This window comes from Peromyscus leucopus, chromosome 23 (genome assembly GCF_004664715.2).
Source record: "Peromyscus leucopus breed LL Stock chromosome 23, UCI_PerLeu_2.1, whole genome shotgun sequence".
Taxonomy (NCBI): domain Eukaryota; kingdom Metazoa; phylum Chordata; class Mammalia; order Rodentia; family Cricetidae; genus Peromyscus; species Peromyscus leucopus.
The window spans coordinates 40,512,346-40,536,481 of NC_051082.1; the positions used below are offsets into that span (position 1 = coordinate 40,512,346).

The following is a 24,136-nucleotide window of genomic DNA, read 5'->3' on the forward strand; positions in this document are numbered from 1 at the left end:
TGTTCTTAAGTAAAAAACAAAGCATTGCCCAGTCTATACTTGGTATTGAAAGTGATTACTGGGTTGACTGTGGTTCACACTGTAATTCCAGCGCTCAGAGTTCCAAGTTTCAGACACCCAGAGCCACAGAGTGAAATCCTTATCAAATAAAAGAGAAGAAGAGAAAAAGAAAAAGAAAAAAAAGTCATAATTACTGAAAGTAGACGAATGAAATAAAGAGACAAACAGAAACCACTAAGCCTGAGTCTCTTAAGTTAATACACATGTAGTGAATGGTGAGCATAAGTCTGTGGGGACCATCTGACAGATGCCACCAGGACAACTCTCCAGTGATCTGGACAAAGACAGATTTAGACCTTGACTCTGAGCCACATAGCGAAGAGATTATTGAGGGTCTGTAGCTTCAAACAGAAGGAATCAGCCAGAACAGTCCAGAAGAAAATAGGACTATTTATCAACTCACTAAGGGACCTTCGAAGACTGAGCCAGGCCTATTGGTCCAGGCTGTCACCATAGGCTATTTGGGAGGCTGGGGAGAAGTTAAAGGCCAGCCTGGGCAACGTCATAGATATTGTCTCCTTACAGTGTGTTCCTATAGCAAGATGGGAACTGAGGCAGAGTCCCTAGGGAAGCTCAAGGCCAGCTAGCCTGGGTACTCATGGGTGTGGAGAGACCCTCCCTCAGACTGGAGGAGATGAGGACTGGCACGGAGATGGTCCTCTGACCTCCATGAGTGCATTATGGCATGTGTGTATGCATACAAGCACATGCTCACACATATCATACATATGCATATCACACACACATTTTGCATGTCATACATACATATCACATACTTGGTTTTGTTGTTGTTGTTTAAGAATCATGAGATTTAATTGCTGACTTCGTAGGCTGGGAGAGGCTCTCCCACTCTGCCTCGGGCCTTCAAAGCTCAGGTGCCAGCGTGGAAGATAGACCCTGAGCTGGGCCACGAGGATGGTTTCAAATGAGATTCTCCACAGCTGGGAGCTGACTGCAGGGCTAGGCCTGGACTGGAACTCCCATGGGAAACATGGCGTAGAACCCTGAGCTTCTTGTCCTAGGTCAGGAAAGGTAAAAGCTGTCCATCTAGTGAGCACAGCCCTGGCTGCAGAGTAGAGTGAGTGAGGGCCTAGAATTGGGGTGTAGGGACTGAGATACCTTAAGGTTGTGGTCCTCCAGCGAGTCCTCCTTCCCAGCCTGTCTCTTAGCTGCTCCAGGGAGAGCTTGTGGTGGAGAGCTGCCCTGGGCAGTGTCAGTCTTCCCAGCATAGCCTGGCTCTCTTTGAGGTCTCTAAAGTGTAGTCCAGGCCCATACCTGCCTTGAGACCCCCATGATTATGGCGGGAACACCCCTGTGCCTGCTTCCACTCCGGGCACCACGTGGCTCCCATCCACTGGCTCTCCGTCCAGAGCCAGGGTGATCCTTGTCTCTGGCCACAGTCCTCCATCCAAGCTTAACACCAGCCTGCTGGCCATGCCCCCAGGCCTGTTCCAATAATGTGCCCTCCCCTCTGGTCCCCTCCCCCTTCTTGCTGATTCATTGTCACCCCTGCCCTTCTCTGGGCTCCAGGCACCTTGGAGGTAGAGCCTTGTGCAGCTTCGGTCTTGTTCTGGTTTCGTGTTCTGTTTTGGAGATTCTAGGGAGCAAACCCCAGGCTCACACATGCCGGACAAGCGCTTCACCTCTGAGCCACACCCCTAGACCTTGAGTCCTGTCCTGAGTCCCCCTTGGCTGAGGGTCCCTGTGACCCAACATGGGTCTGCCGAGGCTGAGTAACTGCCGTGTCCCCAGTCACACTGAGCTGCTCCACTGAATGCCTTGTTTCCTCTCCTTCCTGGCATGTCTGTAAACTTTGCCGGGTAGCTGAAGCCAAGTGCCCAATTAGGGATTTCTCTCCAGTTTCATTCAGCCTGTAATTGAAGTGGGAACGCCTTCGCGCCTGACACATCAAAGATGCGGCGCCCAGGAACCCCAGCCGGGTACGCTCGGCAGCCCTGACCTCCCCACCTCAGACCTGCAGTGCCAGGTCGGGCCAGGCCAGGCCAGGCGGTGTTGGCACAGCGAGTGCTCACAGTCAAGTGAGGGCAGGGCCCTCCAGCCTGGGGTCCCTGTGGGAAGTCATCTAGGCCTCGCCTGGCAGCGACCATCTGCACTTAATTTCTTGTTTTGGAGAGGGTGGCGTGCTCACCTGCTTGCCCGGGCTGTCCCAAGGCCGACTTAGTTAGTCTGCATTCCTTGGCTGTGGCCCATGCTCCATGTTCTGTGCCATGGAAACAGAGGTTGTGGTTTGGGGTCCATCTGACTTGGGGCTGCTGTGGGGTCCTAAGGTTGTGAGAAAGTCACCCAGCTCTCCCAGGAGCCTGCACCGGGGCTGTCTCCGCTTCACGTCTCCCCACGCTCAGCAGCAGCACCCTCCATCCGCAGCTGTCTCGGGGTATAATTAACTCAGTGATTTAGTGATCTTACAGCGGTGCTCTGCCTCCACGACAGCCTGGCTTTAGAATGTTCCCGTCACCCTGATGGGTCCCCAATGCCCTTGCAGTCCTCCATGCTCCCACTCACAGCCCCAGGCAATCACTGATCTTTCCTCTCTTGATTTCTCTTTTCAGAACATTTGTCTAAATGGAACCTTGCACTACACAGGCCTTTGTTCCAGCTTCTGTTGCTGAGTATAATACTTCGATGATTCAGCCATGTCGTAGCATAGATTCATATCCATTTGTATGACTGAGTAATATTCTACCGTGTGGATGGCCCATGTGTTAGGGATCAAGTCACTGATGGTGGACAGTGGGTTGTGTCCCCTTTGGGCCACTGTGGGTCATGCTGCTGTGGACATTGGAGATAGTCTTCTGTGTAGAAGGGGATTTCTGGATTACCTGGTACATCTATCTATCACCTTTGTGAGGAATGACCTAATCATTTTCCAAAGTGCTTGTACCAGTTGACATCCCCTTCTGAGGGTCCCCTGTGGGTGCCCACCATCCTCCCCGCCCTCCGTCTTTCCTGGCTTCTTGACGACAGCATCCTCTGTGGTTGCATTTCCCTAATGACTAATGATTCGGAGTTCATTTCAGCATCTCATCAGCCATTCATACATCTTCCTCGCTGAGACGCCTCTTACATTGGTGCCCAGTTTTTAATTGGATTGTTTGTCTTCTAATCATTTTCTTAATGCTTTCGTCTGATACACAGCGTTTTTAATTTTGATGAAGTGTAATTTATCAGTTCTTCCTTCCATGGCAGGCACTTTGTCCTGGGGACTCTGATCACCCCAGCAGTATGGTTGCCTGTGATTTTCCCAGAAGGGCTCAGTTTTAGACCCCGGGCCTCACCCTGTTAGTGTTGGAACGATGGACTCCAGCTTCGTCTGTCCCCTTTGGTCCTCAGTCACGATAGGTCGCTTTCTGTTGCTGTGATAAACACCATGACCAAAGCAACTTGGGGAGGAAAGGGTTAATTGTTCCCCTGTCCCAATCACAGCCCCAGGTAAGTCAGTCCAGGACTCCAGACAGGAACTGCAGCAGAGGCTGTGAGGGAAGGAATGCTGCTTACTACTAGCCTTTTCCTGTGGCTTGCTCAGCCCACTTTCTTAGAGACCCCAAGTCCACACGCCCGGGGGTGACACCGCACAGCAGTGTCCTGGGCCTTCACACATCAGTCCTTCATAGAGCAGATGCCTCACAGGCTTGCCTGCAGTCCAGTCTCCTGGGCGCATGTTCTCAACCGAGATTCCCTCTTCTCAGACGACCTAGCTTGTATCATGTGAACAAAAATCCAACCAGCACACTTGCCTTCTCCAGTCCCAGCACTCTGGAGGTGGAGGCAGAGGAGCAGGGGTTTTTAGTTGATCCTCGGTGCCTAGTGAGGTGGAGGCCAGCCTGAGTTAGGACAACAACAACAGTAATAATAAAACTGCATTCCTCTGGCCCTGAAGATCAACTCATGATGTGGGTTCTAGTCCAGGATCACTCTGTCTTGATGAATGTATTTGGCTAGCTCTCCACAGTTCCACCCCGTCCTGGCGACCCATCCCTCGTCACACTTGAATCAGAGGCCATGGGTCCTCTGGACCTCTTCTGGAGGATTGCCTGCCCTTCCGTGTGCCTTTCCGAGTCAGCCGCCTCCTCCTTCTGGCTTCTTTGAAAACAGGTGTATTGACTTTTTATTCACCCCACATTCAGGTAGCAATAACAGACCAAAGCAGTAATTCCATCCAAGTCCAGCTTGGTGAGCCAGTGAGTCTATTGGGGTTCCCTACAGGAATGTGGGTGCAGACTTACAATGGGTGACGAGTGTGGGTGACCCCAATAGCTGTGTCACAGCCCACCCTAGCGTGCTGATGACTCTTGCGAGCTGTGCCCCTGGAGCTTCCGGCACAGCTTGCAGGCAGCTCCACTGAAGAGTCCCCTCCCCGGGAACTGTTTACTGCTTGCACAGCCTTGGGGAGGGGTGAGCCATTGCACTATCCCTCACGAGGAACATGGATCTCTGAGCACCTCCTGAGGAGCCCCACAGCCCATCTGATTTCAAGATGCCCAGGGTCATGTCTGTCACCTCAGCCCACTGTAGCATGCGCTTTCTGGTCAGGCTTCAGTTTCCAAATCTCCCTACTCTTCTCTTTGTTCCTGCTCACACTACAAATTCAGCTAACAGTAGCGAGTCTGAACACCGTGCTGCCATGCGATGTCTCCCCCAGATACTACTCCACCCAGCACTTGATGCTCCACCTCCTGCAAAAGAGACCCTTTGCTGTGGTGTAAGGAGATGGCGTGGAGGAGACCATGACACACAGATCTGTCAGCCCTAGCCGGACACCCAGGGCTCGGGGCTCCTGCTCTCCATGTCCACTGTGACAGTGCTCTCCATGTCCACTGTGACGGTGCTCTCCATGTCCACTGTGACGGTGCTCTCCATATCCACTGTGACGGTGCTCTCCATATCCACTGTGACGGTGACGGTGACGGTGCTCTCCATGTCCACTGTGACGGTGCTCTCCATATCCACTGTGACGGTGCTCTCCATATCCACTGTGACAGTGCTCTGTGTGTTGTCTCTATAAAGGGACAGGTGGTTCTTGTTAAAATACTGAGAACTGGAAAGACTTGAGGGAGCCTTGGGCAGTGTTCCAAAGAGTGGGATCAAGGTCAGTGGGAAGCTGGGGAGATAGTTCAGCTGGTAAACTCTCACATTGCCAGCAGCAGGAGGTCAGTCCTCAGAACCACATTTAAAAATCTGAGCATGTACCACGAGCTTAAGACCCCAGTACTGAGGAGATGGAGACACGTGGATCCCTGATTGACCAGTGGCTCATTGACCACCAGCTTACCCTCCTTGGTGTCCCCAAGCCATGAGACACTCACGTTTTTTTAAATGTTATGGCTTATATTTTTATTTCTTTATTTTGTATGCATCTGACTGTGTGTGGGGGTGACGCATGTGGAAGTCATAGGACAGATTTCACGAGTCAGTTGTCTCTTTCTATCTTGTGAGCCCCAGGAATCTATCTCAGATAAAAAGGAGTAGCACCCAAGGTTGTCCTTGACCTACGTATACATGTTCATGTTTATACACACATGCATGTGCAGGGCATGCACATATGCATTCATGTGTGTGCACACATACACATGTCTGTTCATACACAGGCATGCACACACACACACACACACACACACACACACACACACACACACTCACTCACAGAGTCAGCAGAGCCCTACTCCTGCTCCATCTAATAGAATCCAGACAACCTGGACTCTGCCCCAGCTCTGGCTGTGTTTAGTCATCAACATGTTACAACATTCATGCCATCGTAGGCCAAGGCTACCAGCCCCCCTGGACTCCGGGCCATGGGGAACGCAAGGACCGCCTTTGCTGCCTCTCTTTTAAAGCTGATTTCCAGCCCACCCAGTCCCTGTCCCCTCTTCAGGCCAGTGTGTGACCGGAGGACCAGAATCCCAGCTCCTCTCTTCAGACTTGGGGTCCTCTCTGGCCTAACCATGGCCTTCCTTACCACCCAGTGGGTGCAAGGTCTCAGGTCTCAGGTGCTGCCCGACCCTAGCATCCTTCCAAAACCTTCTCTGAGCTGCTCCAGCCGCTAGTTGGTTCTGTAGCCTTTCCCTTAATCTGCTCTCTGAAGAATTGGTTCCGTATCAAGTCCGAGGCCATCACATGCATTAGCAGGTTTTTAATACACTGCTACATCTCAAGGAGCGGGACAAAGGAGACTTAAACTCCTGTCTCACCAAGAGCAGACAGATTGACTCAAGAATGACTCGGTCAATAAAAGATGAGCTCTGAACAGCACCCACCCCCAAAGGGAGCTTGCCTTCCAGGGAATTATGGTTTCTGTACACCCAGTGTCAGCGTGCAGAATGGATCGCCAGCTCTCATCTTCGTGTAGCCGTGACTCCAGTGCTGTGGCTCTGATGTAACTAGTCCTCGCTGCCTCTGGCTCCATCAGAGCTCCTGTCCAGAGGGCGGCAGGCCACTGCCTCAGCCCCAGTCTTCTCTTGGCAGACAGCCTGTCTTGCATGTCTGTGGAAGGAAGTTTCTCGAAGTTTGTGTTGAAACAGCTGTGCTCTCTTGCTTTGTGATGTGATTCTCTGCTTCAGGTGTGTTTGGCAGGCGGGGAAATGGAAGGGATGTGTATACACATGTGATGGGGTCGTGCCTATTGTTTCTGGGTATCTGTATGTGTGAAACCTTTGTTTGAAGGCTATGGCTCTGCTAGAGGACATGAATAGGTGTGCGTGCATGTGTGTGCGTGTGTGTGTACATATCCATGTACATGTACATATGAATGTATGAATGTAGACACTAGAAGAGGATGTCCGATCTCCTCCTCTGTTATGCTCCATCTTAATCCTTTGATGCAGAATCTCTCAAGGACCTGGAGCCAGGCTGGCAAACAGCAAGCCCCAGCAGTCCTCCTGTCTCCACCCCTCACAGCTTTGGGGTTACAGGTGTGTGGCCACACCTGACTTTTTACATGAGTGCTGGGGATTTGAAACCGGGTCCTCATGCTCCTGTCTGTCTCCCCAACTCCATGATACATTCGTCAGAAGCAACTCCCTGCCCACTGTCCAGCCTCTTGGAACAAGGGCAGGTGAGGCTATGCCAGGCAGCCCTGTCTGCGCCTGCCCAGCCCTCGTCGGCTCAGCAGCAGCACAGGAGCCACGTGCTCTGTTCCAGCAAGCAGAGCCTTTGTGTCAGCCCCGCCCGAGGCCCTTGCAGCAGAAGGCAGCAGTGCACGAGGTCGGCTCACAGCCCGAGGGCTGCCTGCCACCATGTTGTTGCTAACGTCCTTCCCAGGAGGCCATAAGCACAGTCTGCCCCTTCTGAGTCACAGTGACAGACTGAGGCACAGTTTCACCAGGGCTTACTCCAGAGACCCCCAAGAGTTTATAAAGGGCATCCTTTCAGAGACTAGGTTAGGGCTGCTGCTTACAGGGCCTGGGTGCTTATTCTCCCAACTGGCCGCGCTGGAAAACCTTACCCAGCAGGGACGAGAGCTTCTGCTGAGCCGTGTAGATGGATTCCTTCCTCCCCTTGTCTTCCCCAGCCTATGCACTCTGACCCCGTGGTTCTCAGTCTTCCTGATGCTGCGACCCTTAACACAGTTCCTCAGTTTGTGTTGACCCCCAACCACGAGTTTATTTCATCACTTCTTCATAACTGTAATTTTGCTGCTATTATGAATAGTAATGCAAATGTCTGGTACGCAGGTTGCGGACAGCTGCTCTGGCTCCTCCCTGAGTCCAGCTAAGGCAGAGTTGCATAGAACAGGTGGTAGGGTGCAGCTGGATACGCAGGTGACGGTCTCATGACCCTCCCTTCACTATGGTGGGGTGTAAACAGTCCACAGACCCAGCTGGGGTGATCCTTTTGAAGGGGTCACAGCTGAATTTCCCACGATGGCAGTTATTGGGCTTAGAGGACAGTCACTCAAAACAGCCAGGCAGCTGGAGCTCTGTTTTCCAGACTGCTTGTGAGCTCAGTCTTCCATCACCAAAGTTGACCCCATAGCCTATGATTTTTTCTGGGTCCCCAAGCCCTCTGCCTACCTTGAACTGGAGATGACCTCTCCCAAACTGCAACCCAAATATATCCCTGACCTCTTAGAGCTGCCCAGCTGAGATCCAGTGGAGAGGGCTCATCAGTTCAGGGAGCATAGCCCTGCTGCACGCTCACAAGGAATGTCAGAGTCACCCACTCAGGACAGGAGTTGCTGGAGCCTACAATGGCCCTCGTCCCAGGGTGGCTTCCTTGGGGCTGCTCCCATCTGGCCCTCTGTGTCACCCTAACTACGGCATGCCCTTGACACCCCCCCCACACACACAAATCTCCCTTCTTTTCATCTGTTACTAACGTCCCTATCAGAACTTGCCAGTGCAGAGCCCTCTAAAGAGAAACTTGGCCTTTAGAGCCAAGGCAGGACCCAGCTCTTGGGCTGGCTGCCCTTGGGTAAGCTTGTAATCCAGTGGCCTGTCCAAGGCTCGCATGCTGCCAACAGAGGCTGTGGGTGGAAAATGGTCCTGGAGCAGTACTGGCTGGCACCTCACACTCTGCAAAGCTCCTCGCCCTCTGCAATGCATCTTACACCCTGCAGGGCTTTCCAGCAGTGGAGTAGCGGGCAGGCGCGCCTGCAGTCAGCCAGGCCTTGCTCTACCCTTTCCTCCTCCTTTGTTTTTGTTTTTTTTTGTTTGTTTGTTTGTTTTTGTTTGGTTTGGTTTGGTTTGGTTTGGTTGGTTGGTTGGTTGGTTGGGGTTTTTTTTTTTTTTCGGGGGGGGGTGGTTGTTTGGTTTGTTTTTTAACTTTGAGACATGTAATCTAGGCTGGCCTTGAACTTCTGATCTTTCTGCTTCTACTTCCCAAGTGCCGGGATTATAGGTGTGCACTAACATATCTGGTTTATACCATGCTGGGGCTTAAACCCAGAACTTTACGCAGGCTAGGCGAATGCTATACCAACTAAGCCACATTCCCAGCCTTCCTCTCTACCTTCTCATGGCCTGTGTGTCCAAGGCTTCCCAGTCCTGGTTCCCCATATAATCCTCTATAGCTATGTTTTCTAGAGACCTTCCAGTAGGGTCACGGGTTGCTCCAGGCCACCCAGCCGCAGTGTCTAAGGAGAGTGTGGGCCTACCTCCTCTTCTGCCTGTCAGCTCATTTGGTGCTACTGAGCCTCTCCCAGTGACTTTGTGCCCCAGGCACTGTGGGTGCTAGGCTTTCCCTAAGGGAGGCCCAGTCTCTGTCTCCAGGGACTTGTACAGTGGAGGAAGTGGACCCTCAAAGCAGAGTAGCACACATGTCCACCAGAGTTACAGAAGCTCAAGGGAGGCCGGGGAGGAGGCGCTTGGAGGGGATGGGGCTTGTTCTAGAAGTATGCCACCGAGCAGAAGTCCAGGGCCACTTGTAGATTGTCAGATATGTGTGGGTGAACCTGTCGCACACAGCAGAGTGGCAGAAGCCAGGCCGGCACTTAGGGCTGCGTTTCCACATCAGTGGAAGGAAGGGAAACCCCACCCCACTCTGGATCTGCATCTGATCAGGAGGGCAGTCAGCCTAGCAAAGCAGGTTCTAAGCAGGGCTAGTCCAGATGTGGGGCGGGGGGGGGGGCTGTCAAGCATCTGATTGGGGGCCTCTGGGTTCGTGCTGGATCTGCAGGAATCTAAGGGAGCTCATTTCCTGGGGCAAAGGCTGCAAAGGTGGATGGCAAGTTGACTACAAGGGGCTGCAGCCTGCAGCAGTTTTGGCCCTGGCAAGGGAGCTCTCCATTTAGGTGGTAACTGGCAGGTGTAGAATAGAGGAGGAAGTACGGGTTCGTCCGTTAGGACTCAGGGCACACCTACCTCTGAGGTCATGAGGAAGGATTGATGGACCCAGGCAAAGCTCCCCATGTGCCAGATGGGGTGGGGAGGGAGGTCTGTTGGGTGGTGCTTATAGCCAACTGGAGGCTCCATATTGAAGAACACAGACACCAGAGCCACGGTCCAGCTGCACGTGGTGCTGCATGCAATTTGACCCCAACCTCTGAGCCTTATTTTCCTGAGCCAGAAGTAATACAGCAGTATGTATGACCCTTGCTTGTCACTGAAGGAGTCTCTGCTGGGCATCTCAGGCTTGTGCCGCAGGGCAGAGAGACCTGCTACTGTAGGAAGGGTCCATGTAGGGAAGGAAGGGCCAGTTGATGACTCAACAGGTAGAGCCATAAGGTGGAGTCGGCAGTAGGAGATGTGTAGGACCATGTGACTTTATCCCTGCTCGCCAGTGGCCAGGGGTCTTTCTGAGCCAAGGCCTGAGCTGTTGATGGAGGCCCTGCTCAAACCCCAGGGCGGTACCTGAAGTAGCATCACCTGGCACCCAGGTTGTTTGTGGGTGTCTCTCAGGGATGCCATGATCCTGGAGACCCAGGTTGGGTAAGATTGATCCTCCAGCCTCTGGTCTGCCTCCACATCCGATGCAATGTCCCTCCCACCTGGAGCAGCAGGCACCAGGGGCCGCTGATCCTCTACTGCCGGGAGTGCTGCCGCAGGGACTGTGCAGCCTGACGCTGCAGGGCCTCTCGCTCTGTCCCTGGGGTGGGGGAGGGAGTCTTACAAGAACGAATATGATATCAGCGCCCGCTTGTCACCCCGGGACTCTCCCACCCTGTAATCTGGTGGGCTGTAATTGCCAGTGTCTTTTCAAATCATTTTTGTGCAAGGTGACAAGCTGCTTGCTGGAGTGAGCAGTTAATCACACAGAGATGCCCCGTTTGAAAGGCGCTCAGAGCTTACCCAGGGGCGGCTGCCAGCAGCCAGGCGGGTGTACACAGTCTGCTCATCTGCATATAATTCCAGGGCGAGCAGGCATCACTGAGGCTGGTGTAAACCATGCAATTTCCGGCCCAGCAGGGGACACAGGCTGGTGGTGGGGACCAAACCTCAGGGCCTGTGGCATCAGTAGAGTTAAAGCAACCCCATCTCCATAGGGCAACAGGAGACCTGATTAGTGGGTGGTGGTGGCCTAGCCACTTGGGGAACCACTGTCCCCCATCTTAGACCAGCTGCCCTACCTGTCACTCTGTGTAGTGACTTCAGGGAAGGAAGACCCCAAAAGTATCCTAGTTGGCATGGCCAATCACCTCCACCTGCCAGCCATTCCATTGGTTGGTTACTTGAAGTTTGGGGTTGAGGTGAGCTAATAGCCACCTCTCTCCATGTGGTGTCCCAGAGGGTTGAGCCCACAGTGACCCAGCAGGCCCTAAGTCAGTGCTCTGAGACATCTCCTCCTGCCACTCTCTCTAGGCAGCCACAGGGAGCAGGGCACAGACATCCCTGTCACAGCCACAGCAGTGCCCGGCCTCCACAGCTGCTAATAAAATTGCATAAATATTTGATGGCTAATTATTAAATATTTAAAAATGTAAAACTGGAATGGTTTGGAAGTTAGCAAGGCATGAATAATTCAGTCCTAGATGCACATCAGCTTTGGGTCTGAACAGGGCCAGCACCTCCAGTGTCTGCTGCAGCGGGGCCGTGAGTCCCAGGGACTCCTCTGGCTAGCCACCAGTCCCCCAGGCCTAGAAGCAGAGACTCAGGCAGAGTCCCAGTCATCACACTGCAGGACAAGTCTCAACCCCTTCCCTTGTAAAGTTAGGGGAGGTTCATGTGGAAGCCTGAGCTGCCAGCCTGGACCATGGCCAAACAGGGAAGGTCCCTTTACTTCAGTGAGCTTGAAACACCATCCCTTCTGGTCAGTGTCCATGCATGTGCAAAGACTAAAGACCAAGGATTGTCCAAATACCTGACCAGACAGAGGAGAGAGTCAACAATGCCCTCAACCCATGGTGCACAGGGATCTCTCACAGGAGAGACAGGAATAGACTCCCAGACGCAGCCAGAGCATCAGGAGAAGCTTGGACCATGACCTTCTCTGTCTACTGCTTCATCTTCAAGGCTGGGTGAGCTGGAAACAGCACCTCTGCCTAAGGTTGGAGGGCTGAAGTTGTGCTAGCTTAGGTGTGATATTCTAGTACTGTGGTGACTTTTGCAAGGCCTGAAAATCCCAGCTTTGCTTAAGTGGATTTTACTCACTTTTCAGAAGGAAAAGATGGTTCTGTCCAGAATCCTCAAAGGAGTGTTCAAAAAGCTGCTTCTAGCTCCTGATCAGGAGATGCCAGGGGCATTGGCGTAGTCGCTGCTCCATTGGACCACATCCTCCTTCCTGCTCCTACCCCATAGCATTATAGCTAGGAAGGAAGGGAGAGCCCATCTGCGAAGGTGAGAGCTAGAGAAGAAGGCCGCATAGCCCCGGGCATCCCTGGTGATGTCATCCTCACCTGTCATCCCCCTCGAGGAAGCCCTTTTCCTGCATCATGGTCAGTGCCCATTCACAGTGACGTTCAGTCACCGTGAGGGTAACATGTGTGTCTCCTGCTGGCCTGTGTGTGAGCACATTTGCTTTCCAGGCTGTGAGAGAACTTGACTGTGTTTCCTTCTGGCCTGCTCACACTCAAGCGTAGGTTATTTTGTTTGAGAGTCGATGTGGTAACAGGCTGCCTCAGTTCCCTTGCCGTAGGACTCAGTCCTGCACTGCTGTGCCCCGCCCGCTGTGGTCGTCTGAATGAGAACAGCCCTCATAGGCGCATTCATTGAATACCTGGGTCCCCAGTTAGTGGAACTGTTTGGGAAAGATTAGGAAGTGGCCTTGCTGGAGCAGGTGTGTCACTGGGGTAGGCGTTAAAGTTCAAAGCCCACACCAGGCCCAAGATGTCTGTCTGCCTTCCTGTGGCCGATCAGATGTAAGCTCTCGGCACCTCTGGTGCCTGCCTGCCTGCCTGCCTGCCACCATGCTTCCTGCCTGGTGATCATGGACTCACCCTCTGGAGCTGTAAGCCGGCCCCTGACTACATACTTCAGTTTATGAGTGGCCTTGGTCGTGGTGTCTCCTCACAGCAGTAGAATAGTGACTGAGACAGCTGCTTGTTAGCTGTGTGACTGTTTCTGTCTTCTCAGCGGAAGGGAAGACTGCACTCTCTTTCTCCACCCCGAGTATGTATCTGCACTCATGCACACCCACATACATACACATGTGTATCCCTCTTCAGCACCCATCCCCATCATCCTAACTGCCATAGGGGTGAGGACACTGCCTTTGTGCTGTGTTCTTTCACATGTTTGGTTTTCCATGCTGGCCGACATGCCTGACCGCCTGGAACTCTCTGGAGGGGTTGTCGGTGTCCTCAGGGCTTTGAGACGCAGTGGGCCACCTGTCACCTCTGCTCCGATTCTTATCCTTGCCTAGTCCTCTTGTGGCCGCAGCCTGGGGTCAGAAGAGAGCATGCTGTGCTCTGATGGGGATTGTGTAGACTCTTGCCACCACAGGTACCTGCCCTGATGGTCCCTGCAGTCACGCAGGTGCCCCCTTTCTTCTTCTCTCATCGTGTCTTGCCTGAGCCAAGAAGGTCCAGTGCTCTGTGATGCTGTTTGCCAGGTACTAAAGTGGGTGTATCATACCAGACAGGGCTCTGGCAGGCCTGTCTCCCACACTATGACTGAAATCCAGAGCCTCGCCCAGCCTCTCAGTTCCTTAGGAACTTGGCATGGTGTTTTTTGGTTTGCATTTTGAAACAGCGTCTCATGTAGCCCAGGCTGGACATAACTCACTATGTAGCCAAGGATGACTTTTACTTCTGATCCTCCTGCCTCTACCTTCCAAGTATTAAGATTACAGGCATTTTGCCACTGTGCAGTGCTGGGGATCATACCCAGGGCCTCGTGCATGGCAGGCAAGTACTCCTAATTGAGCCACATCACCAGCCCTTCAGTAGTTTGCTTGAGCGGTTGTATGCTTCTCTCCACAAAGAGGAAACAGCTGGGCTCTCCTTTGCCCTCCTGCAGAGCTGACCCAGGGTCATAGGGGCTGGCACTGTTGTGACCCCGAGCTGCAGCAGCCTGGTGAAGGTGAGCATGAGCGTGTAGTCTGTTCTGGTTTGCTCTTCTGCTGCTGTGATGAAACACTGACCAAAAGCAGCTGGGGGAGGAAAGCGTTCATTTGCCTTACAGGTTGCAGTCCGTCACCAAAAGGTACCAAGTCAGGGCCTGAAGCAGAGGAAGGCTGCTGACTAGCTTGTTCTCTCAGCTTGCTTAGCTGCTTTTCTTCTCTATCCCAGGCCCACCTGCCCCCGGATGGCACTGGCCACAGTGGGCTGGCCCTACACACACACACACACACACACACACACACACACACACTAGCCATCAAGACAGTGCTCCGCAGACATGCCCATAGGGCAGTCTGAAGGAGGCAGATTTCTCAATGGAGGTTCCCTCTTCCAAGGTTTGTGTAGGTTTACATAACCCAACCAGCACTGGCCTCCATTGGCACCTGCACTCAGACACACATATCCACACTAAGGCATACACACATATATAGATAATTTAAAATAATAAAAATAAATCTTAAAAAGAAAAAACCACCCCCACCCAGCACCCACCTTTGTGTCCACAGACTGGCTGGCGCAGGTGGTGTGACCGCTGTGAGCCCCATGGCCATCTTCCCTCCGGTTCCCTCTTCTCTGTGTCTACCTCACATGTGGCCTTCTGGCCCCACTAATATCGGCCATTCTGCAGACTTGAGGCCAGGAGCTGAGACTCAAGAGATCTGAGCCTATAAGCTCCCGACATCTCTGCTCTTGGGCAGGAGTGCGCATCCCCACCAGCTTTTACCTGGCAGAGCACAGGCTGTTTCTGCCCCATGTCCTTCTCTCAGAACTTTCACAGCTGCCTCCTGTGAGTCCAAAAGGACAAGCATGGGGCTGACATAGTGAGGCTTGTCCACTCAGAGCCATCCTGTGGCCTCCCCAGAGTAGTGGAGCCGGCCAACAGGCCCACCTGAGCTCACAGCCCCGACCCAGAATAGCGAACAGGATTGGGGGCAGCGAGGCCTGGTGTGCCCCAGGACCCACTCTGGCCCCATAGTCTCTGTCGACCAGCCAGCCTAGCTTGGGTTCTGATGAGCAGTCACATCCCTTCCCTGTCTCCCACGTGCCACACTCCTGTGCTTTCAGGGCAGCCAGGACTGCCCTTGTTGAGAGGGCCCAAAGCTGGAGAATGACAGCAACCACAGCCTCCTCCTGGCAGCATGTGTCCAGAAGGAAGAGCACCCAGAGCCTGAAGGGCCTCAGTTGCCACAGAGTGAAAATGTGGCCCAGGGGCTGGCCCTGCGGATCTGGAGAAGGACTCCCCAGAACAAGGCTGCCCCTCTCTGTGTCTTGGTCTCAGAATGACCTCGGGGCCCAAGGCAGGTGGCCTGGAGCCCCCTGGTTCACCCCAGCTACCACTCTGCCCCCTCCCTGTGGTGTTACCTGCACACTCCTGAGTGGCTGAAGACATCACCCCAAGGCCAGAGGATATCACCGCAGACCCCACGCCCTTTGCCTCCTAGGAGAAGCCCAAAAGCAACCTCTGCTCTTGGTCACTTTCGAAAGAGGCTGAGTGACAGCCAGTGGCAGCAGAGTAATGACACTCCCAAGGTGGAGCCCATCTTTATTTATTTAATCCAAACCATCCAAGTGAATTATTCATTCTTGTTTATGTAAGTCGCCACAGAAATAACAAGGCAGTTGAAGCACCCAAATCAAATGATTGTTCCCAGGCTTTGGCCATCACCTCCTGCTTATCTTGTCTGTCTTTCCTTCCCGCCACTGGCCTCACCCTCTCCCTGAAGGAGGTGGCTTCTACTCCCAACCCGGTGGCAATAGGTGCTACTCCTTTGCGGCCACCACCATGCCTGTGAGTGTCTGGCATGTGGCCAGAGCACCGCCTCTCCATTCATCCCCAAGAAGCATGCCGACCCTCCCCGGGGGCCCCCAGGGGCCTAAGCCCCCCACCTGCCTCGGAGATCTGGACTGCACAGAAGAGTCCATTTCCTTCCTCAAGGTCAGCCTGTGTTTGGTCCTAAGATTTAATCTTCCCCTTTGGGCGTCTGAACTCTATCAACAGTTATCGCAGTCTCTGATGGCTGGAGCATCCCTGGGAAGTGTGGCTGGTGAATTTCTTCTCCCTCTGAAGGCTTTGTCTCCAGGAGAAGGAGGGGCCAAGGGATGCCAGGAAGAGTCTTGGGGTCAGGGCTGCCAATTAACCTTTCATTTTCATAGTCTGATCACTCGATTAATCAAGGCTCTGGGCCTGTGCCGTGTTGAAGGGGCTCTCACTGTGGATAACAATGTCTGCCAAGGCCTCTGTGCTGGGTGATAGATGAAAGAGCCACAGGGCAGGGCCAGCAGCCAGGCGACAGCCCCACAGGTGAGCTTCTGCCTACAGGCTTGGTCTGTCAGGCCATTTCTCCTCCTAGCCCCTGGTACCAGCATGCCAGCATACCAGAATCACACAATCTCAGAGTGTGATTTCTGCACTGGACTGTGGATGGGCTGTACATTCTAGAATACGAGGGACAGCGAAGGGAAGGGAAGCTCTGCTGGAGCCCCTTAGCTGCATGGCCCAGTGGTTATGCTCTTTGAGCCTCAGTTTCCTTGTTTGTGAAATAGGGGTGGGACATGTTCACCTGGAGATGTGTGAATTTTCCTGGGGGACATTAAAAAAAAAATCTGATCATTCTAGATAGGGCACCAACAACAGAACAATCCGGCCAAGTTGGAGTTAGTAAAGCAGTGAGTGTACTGGGGTTACTAATAGGAACATGAGTGAGCAGTTCCTTATGTGAAGCGCCAGTGACTCAGGAGATGCAGTACCAAAAAGCACCCCCCACCCCACCCCAACATTGGTAATAGCTCACAAAAGCTTCATTCCTGAAGCTCGCCGGCAGCCCACCGGCAGCTCCCCGGCAGCTCGGCCAGTTGGAGTCTCCTCTCCCTAGCAGTTGTTATTGCTTCTAGACCCTTGGAGGGCGAGTGGAGAATCTTAGGACTTTGAGCTTTCTAAGTTTTGGTTCCTTCCCGATCCCAGCGAGCTTTCCGTACTTACTGAGTCTTAAGGGGCCTCCTCCCAGAGGGAGTCCTTCAATTCCGAGAAAATGACAACCCGCCGCCACATCACAGTGGCGATGTGGCTTTTGAGTTTGTGCATTTGACTCAGGCTGGCCTCCAGGGATCGCCCTGCCTAGATCCTCAAGACGGTATCTGGGGACAGCCACAGGCTACGCTCTCCTAGGAGATGGTGTGGAGACACAGACGTGGCAGAACTGAATGGGGACTCAGCCTCCCTGGTCTCCATCTTCCTTGGGGTTGCTCAGAGCTTCTGGTTCCCACATGGCTATCGTGGCAAGCAGGCTCCCCTGCCCTCACTGATCTCTAGAAGGCCGTCCCATCTGTATGCACTAACCACCCTCTGGGTCTGTGGTGTGCAGGGCACAGGTTCATTCTCCTCCCTGCCTCAGGCCTGACCTAACATGCCCCACCTCATACCTTTCCTCTCCTAATCTTTCACAGTAGGCCCATGAGGGACCTGCTCTGGGCCTGGTCCATGGAGCCCCTTGGATTCTGAGTTTCTCTTGACTTAGAGATACCTTTCCCCACACACTGCTCAGGAGCACCCTCCTCAGAAGTGCCCAGTCTTCTCTGGATCCCCTGACCACATATCACAGCCGATGTGATTAACCCCAGTCCCTCATAACAGTGAAGGGAGACCCATAGCACACGCCCAGGCCTGTGGGGATCCCCTTTGGGGCTCCATGCAGGACTTCCAGGAAGCGCCCAGCTCGAGACAGTCCCTGTGTGTGTGTGAGTGGAGCCAGGCTCGGTAATTAACTGGGGCGTAAATCAGGGCTTAATTACTCAGCAGGCACCTTGGGTGAGAGATTCATGGTAATTGTGTGTGCTCCTGGTGGCTTTGCGCAGCTGGCTTCTCCCTGAGCACCAGTAAACCGTGGCGAGCAATCGGGGAGGTGGCGCTCTGCCCCGGTGATGCCCCCAGAGACATAAGGGAGGGTGGGCGGAGGTTCTGGGCAGGGTATCCGGAACCAAACCAGACCTCGCTGAGGAACAAGGAGGGGCCTTTGGTCTCGGGTGGCCAGCGTGTGGACTTCCGTCTCCCTCTTGCTCTGAGTGCTCTGCTAGCTCCTGAAGGACAAGTGACCAAGCCCAGGCCAAAGGAGCTCAGGCTGTAGTCCGGTGATGGTCCATTTTCCCAGAGTAGTCGGGGACTCTGACCCTCACGGCAGACATAGGCCTCTGGTGCTTCCTTCTCCAGCAGGCTCTGCAGCTGCTGGTCAGCTGGGACCAGTCACCACCGAAGCATGGCCAGTTGTCCACGGTGCTTCCTGACAGTGGCCGGGGTGATGTTCTGCTGGTGTTGTCATTGTGCCAGCAGCGTATCTAGTCACAGCGTTGGTCTTCCAGAGGACTGTGCTTTGGGTTGGTTTTTTTAAGTACTGTTGTTAATATGGTGTCTTCATTGTGGCTGCCACCAGAAGGTCACACTGCTTCTCTGGCTCCTTGTCCTTTTTCTCCTGATTTCTCAGAGCTCACAGATGGGCACCAGCCTCAGGCATCCCCAGGCAGCAGGGACTCCAGTTGGGCCATAGTTCATCCTTGCCCTTCCCCTGGCATCCTCCCTGTCACACCAGTGCCCAGTGGCACTCACACTGCCCCCCTCCCTGCAGAGCTGCGCAAGCAAGTGGAAAGTGCCGAGCTGAAGAACCAGCGCCTCAAGGAGGTTTTCCAGACCAAGATCCAGGAGTTCCGCAAGGTATGCTACACACTGACTGGCTACCAGATCGACGTGACCACCGAGAGCCAGTACCGCCTCACCTCCCGGTACGCCGAGCACCAGTCTGACTGCCTCATCTTCAAGGTAGGCAACACTGTGTGTGCATCGTGCCAGTTCCTGCCGCCGCAGGCAGCTCTCCTCCTAACCTGAGGGAAGTCAGTGTCAGCCTTGGTGAATGAGTCATGTGCTAGAGCAGCTCCATGTTCCCAAGGCATGGTCTTCCATGGCAGGAGGGGACACGCTGGCCCTTTTGTCTTCACTCTTGGTCTGGGGTCACTTCCACTTGGCTTTCTTTAATTTGTACTCCGTGCGTCTCTGCCAAGCTCCGCCCGCTGGGTTGGGGCACTTTGGCCCTGACCAGAGGGAGTAGGTGCCCAGAGGATGGTGAGGAGCATGGCAGGCACCTTGCTGCCAGACTTCTGCCAGGGGTCGATATGTGGCACAGTCCATGGAAGGCAAAGGACAAGCTATGTGTGGTCAGGCCAGAGGTACCAAAGCTGATCCCATAGGAAGCTGGGTAAGTAAGGCCTGCAAGCTGGGGAAGGGGCAGTGGTCTTCAGGAAGCATGCACCGCTTGCAGTCTTACGTACCAAGTGGGCACCTGAAGAGGGATCCTTCTTAATTGAAAGAGGAGCAGCATATCCCTGGGGGGGCGGGGGAGAGGGTGCTTGAGACATGGCCTGGTCAGACTTTGGCACAAGTTCTCAGAGTGAGCAGGTCTAGCAGAAGTGAAGTTGTTCCATGCTGGGAGTGGAGTGCTGTAACTGGAAATCTGGGGTTGCAGGGGCTTGTTCATCACTGGAAGCAACCTTACTTCCTGTCCCTGGGATGGTGTTAGGGTACCAGCATGGCACATGGCCCTGGTGTGGCCTGTGATCCCAGTGTTGTGTGTGGCTGTTTGGGGAAGAGTCTGGTCAGTAGCTGTGGGTGGTCATCTCAGAGGGTGGCCAGTCCATTCTGCATCACGTGTGTTGGGCCTCTTACGATGTCTGTAGCCAGGCTGTCTGTGCCCTGCAGAAACAAGAGCCAGATTCCATTTCTATCTCAAAACTATGCCCAGTGTGACCTACGTATGTTAAGGAGAATTTCACAGAAAAATAGTTCCTGTTTGTCGTTTGTCCAGTGACTCATTTATCCTTGTTCCCATCCGTCTGTCTGTCCGACCCCTTTCATGGGATGCTGACCATTGTGGTGGTCAGAGGCACATCAGGCGCAACACTTACTGTTCCTTGCAACTTCGTGGTGTATCTCTGAGACTTTCTGGATTTCTCAAATTACATCCATCCATTTTTCTACACTTCTTAGCACTCTCAAAACCTTTGACTAAGTAAATAAATATTTGAACGCCCAAAGTCTCTAAGTCAGTAAGCTATCAGAAATGTATTTCTTTGCTTCTGTGTACCTTTGAATAACTCAGGATCACTGATGGGTATTTAATTTAATACAGTGTAGGGATTCCGTGTGTGTGTGTGTGTGTGTGTGTGTGTGTGTGTGTGTGTGTGTGTGTGTGTGTGTAAAGATTGCTAAATGAAGATGCACTGAGCAGCTGTCACTGTGAACACATCACTTACATCAGTGTTTGTAGACAAGGTCTAATTTGCATTCCAAAGCAGTCTAGGTCTTTTGTTTTGTTTAGTTCTTTAGTGGTATGAGAATGGAACCTAGGGCCTCATGCATGCTAGGTAGGCAGGCCCTCTGCCACTGAGCCACACTCCCAGCCTCTCTGGAGGCCAGGCAGGCACTCTGTTCTCCTTTTACTTTCTATTTAGAGACAGGGACTTACTGAGGCACCCATGTTAGCCTTGAACTCTGTCTGTAGCTCAAGTTGGCCTTAGATTTGCAATCTTCCTGCCTCAGCATCCACCCCGAGGTCCTACGGTATTCTGTTTTTAGAGGTTGTTGAAAGCACAGTGTGCATAACCAGTTCTCGGCCAGGCCAGTCAAGGCTGCATAGTGAGAACCTGTCTCAGAACAGCTGAAGTCACTTCTGCCCCTGCCCGAAAGGCAGACATAGTCATCACAGTGCTGCTTCGGCCCGTCACCCTGTCCAGCTGGTTCCCGTCTACTCAGGTCTAGGTGTCCTGCCCACCTTCCTTCTGTCACAGGCCCACTTGTGGTGGCCTCCTGGCTGTGTGTGAGATCAGCCACGTCCCTGGTCCTGCTGCTGGCCTTGACTTTTGTGCACTGCCAGCCGCAGCCTCTGGCACACAAGGGAATGAGGACGAGAGTAGCTGCTTACTGTGCCTGTCCACACTGTCCTCGCTCCCGCAGTTCCTTCCTTGCCCACCTAGGCGGATGAGGTGTGCCTGTCCGCTCTGTCTTGTTCTCTGCCCACCAGCTGTCCTTGGAGTTGCCTGGCCAACCACATAGTCACCATTCTCCAGACATCAGTGGGTCACATCCAAGGGGTACTTGGTAACAGCAGCACAGCCAGGCAGGCAACTGCGTTCCCCTTGGGGCCCAGAAGCAGGCCAGCCCTCCTCCACTCCAGATAGCTCCTTCAGTGTGGCCTGCCGGTGGACACCACCTCCAGCCAGTGTGGGTTGAGCCTGTTGAGAAGCCTCTCCAGGGCTCCTGGCTGCACCCAGGGCTCGAAACCACCTCAGCATGGAGATGGTCAGTCTAGCCACCATAGGGCCTCCCTCGGCACCTGGCGTCTGACAGGTCACAGAATGTATGCACGTTCTGAAACGCAGTGGAGTGGTTTGGCGAACGGTGTGCTGTGTGTAGCTAGGTATGTGCTGGTGTGTTGCTCTGGTCACTAGTCAGGGTCCTTGTCATGTGGTGGCCAAACAGGTAAAGAACTTGTTATGTGATGGCCTAGTGAAGGGGCTATGTCTTGTGACCTTAGTAGAGGGTTGGGTGGTGGCTTATATTGCAGAGAGAACACAATTACATTGTGTCCCTCTGGCAGCCATGGAGTGTATAAACTCTTCCTTGTACCGTTTTTTCTTTGTAAGAAGACACGTGTGTACATGTTCATGAGCACGTGTGTACACCTGTGTGTGTAGGGTGGAGGCCGAGGACACCCCCACCTGCTCTCTGTAAGAACCATCCATCTTAGATAGTCTCTCCCTGCCCTGGAACTTGCTAAGCAGGCTGAGGTAGTGAGCCAGCCGGCCCCAGGGCTCACCGTTTTCTCCTCCCTGGCCTAGGATGACAAGTGTGCCAGCATGTCTGGCTTTTCCACGTGGCTCTAGGGGTTGGACTGGGGTCCTGGTGCTTGTAAGGCAAGTACTTTACCAATGGGACTGTCTGCCCAGCCCTCCTGGGTTTACTCGATAGAGGGGCAGCTGTCTCTCCCCCGCAGGGTCTGAAGCAGCCACTGGAGTCCCCTATTTGCCCCGCTCAGTCTCTTGTGGCCCACCCCTCTGTACCGAGGACAATGAGTCTTGTGGGCAGTTCAGCGAGAGACTAGGAAATGTTTCTTGCCGGCTGCTGGGCTCTGGCTCTGCCTTTCTCCAGAGCCTCCTCTTGACCAGCTCCAGCAAGCATGGCCTTGAGCCTGCCCCTCCTTGTACCTGGCCCTGTCTGGCCTGGAGATTTCTGTCCCCACGGCCCCACTCTGTCCAGCTGTGGAACGGAGTGCAGGGACCCCACGCTGGACACACCCTGGAGCACTGCCTGCAGTGTGAGCCAGTGCTGGCCAGCTGCCTGCTTCCACATCTGCTTCCGCATCTGTCAAGTGCGGATCATTACAGGTTCTGCTGGCCTTGCCGGACCCTGTGACTATATGGATCACCTGAGGGTTCCTGTTAGGTGACCCGCCCTCCTGTGTGCGGCCTGTGATGACACCAGGGTCTTTTCTGCTGCTGTCACTGGCAGAGCCTTAAAGCAGTTCCCCAATGCTGGGGCATTGTTCACAGTGGGCAAGCCAGCCAGGTGAGTCTCAGAGAGAGGCAAGACCCCAAGCACAGGCTACTCCCCGCCGCGCCCACCTGTCTCCCCTAACAGGGAACATGGGGCCCCGGCAGCAGTCTTAAAGTATTTCTGGGCCAATGGATCACCTGTGTCTGCAGCTTCCATGTTCTCCATGGTACCAGGGCTCTTCCTAGGATAGAGGCTCCTCTGGGCCATGGGCCCACACAACCTTGAGAAATCCCCCTGTCCACTGCAGTACCGGTAGGAATACACTGGGTCTGTGGAGCCCTCCAGCAGGAAGTCTCTCCCCAATGCTCTAGGGCTGGGTTGGCCCCATCCCATCCCATCTTTGGCCGTTATATACCCTCTGCAACTCTGTGAGAGCTGAAGCAGCTGCGGATCCCTCATCGCCAGCCAGTGCCTGGCTAGAGAGAGGGCGCTCCCAAGACCTATTAGAGATGGGTGAGAGAAGAGGAAGATGGATAGGGACCAGGCAGGAGGCAGGCTGACCCCTGTACCCAGGGCATGACCAAATCAGACTCCGGCGAGCTCATGTAACTTCCGCTCATTTTCTTTTCGCCCCAAACAACTTCCAGGCAGGAGGGGTCTACAGCAGAGTTAGAAATATCTGAGGCCTGCTTCCAGCCAAGCAGGTTCTGCCAGTGTGTGCTGGGATAATTGAGGGTTGGCTCACAGTCCCACATGGCTCCGCTTCCCTTCCCAGCCTGGACCCAGCCTCTGCCGTGTGTGGGTGGCCGAGCTGCCTCCCAAGGCTGCTGTGTGGGGGAAGGCAAGAGCTCAGCTCCAGCACACAGTGGGAGCCTGGCATCTTGCCCACTCCCCCTCACCCAAGAGGAGTTAGACCCCAGAATCTCCAGTTTCATTGAAAAGACCTGAACCCGGAGGCAGTGGCCTACCAAATGTCCCCAACTGTCCTGGTTTGATCTCATCCCCTGTGGTTCACCAGGACCCTCTGCCCAGAAGGAAAAGCTCCTGTCACAGGAGGGAGATAGTAAAAAACAAGAAGCTGAACAGCAGCGAAGAGAATTGTCTGCAAAGCCCACGAGATGCAGGTGGCCTTGACCTTGGCCTCTTCCTCCATGCCTGTGACCACTCCAGAGTCCACTATAACCCAGGGCTTGGAGGAGCTGTTCAGGGCAGACCAGCCAGAGGCAGACCTGGATTCTGGGATCGCAGGGACCCTGCTGACTGTATTGACTGTATCTTAGCCTTTAGCACAAGTTCCTGATCTGGGCAGCAGGATCGTACAACCTAAGGGGCTTGTTGGCGGAGGAGTGAGAGCACGTGTATGTATAAAGCATTAGTCCATGCCTTCATCCACGTAGGGGCTGGGCCCAGCTTTTTACATGGGTGCTGGGCATCAAACCCAGGTCCTCATGCTTATATGGCAAACTGTTTTACTCCAGACTCCTCTCTTTTTTTTTTTTTTTTTTTTTTTGGTTTTTCGAGACAGGGTTTCTCTGTGTAGCTTTGCGCCTTTCCTGGAACTCACTTGGTAGCCCAGGCTGGCCTCAAACTCA

The 24,136-nt window shown here is 53.7% G+C and overlaps 1 protein-coding gene across 1 annotated transcript in view; it reads left to right on the forward strand.

The window, feature by feature from the left end:
- The window catches only part of Mad1l1 (mitotic arrest deficient 1 like 1), a 326,242-nt gene that overhangs the window by 253,766 nt on the left and 48,340 nt on the right, over positions 1 to 24,136 (forward strand). Inside the window, 1 exon segment of the mRNA XM_028859735.2 lies at positions 18,628 to 18,818. Coding sequence (XP_028715568.1) covers positions 18,628 to 18,818 — 191 coding nt within the window.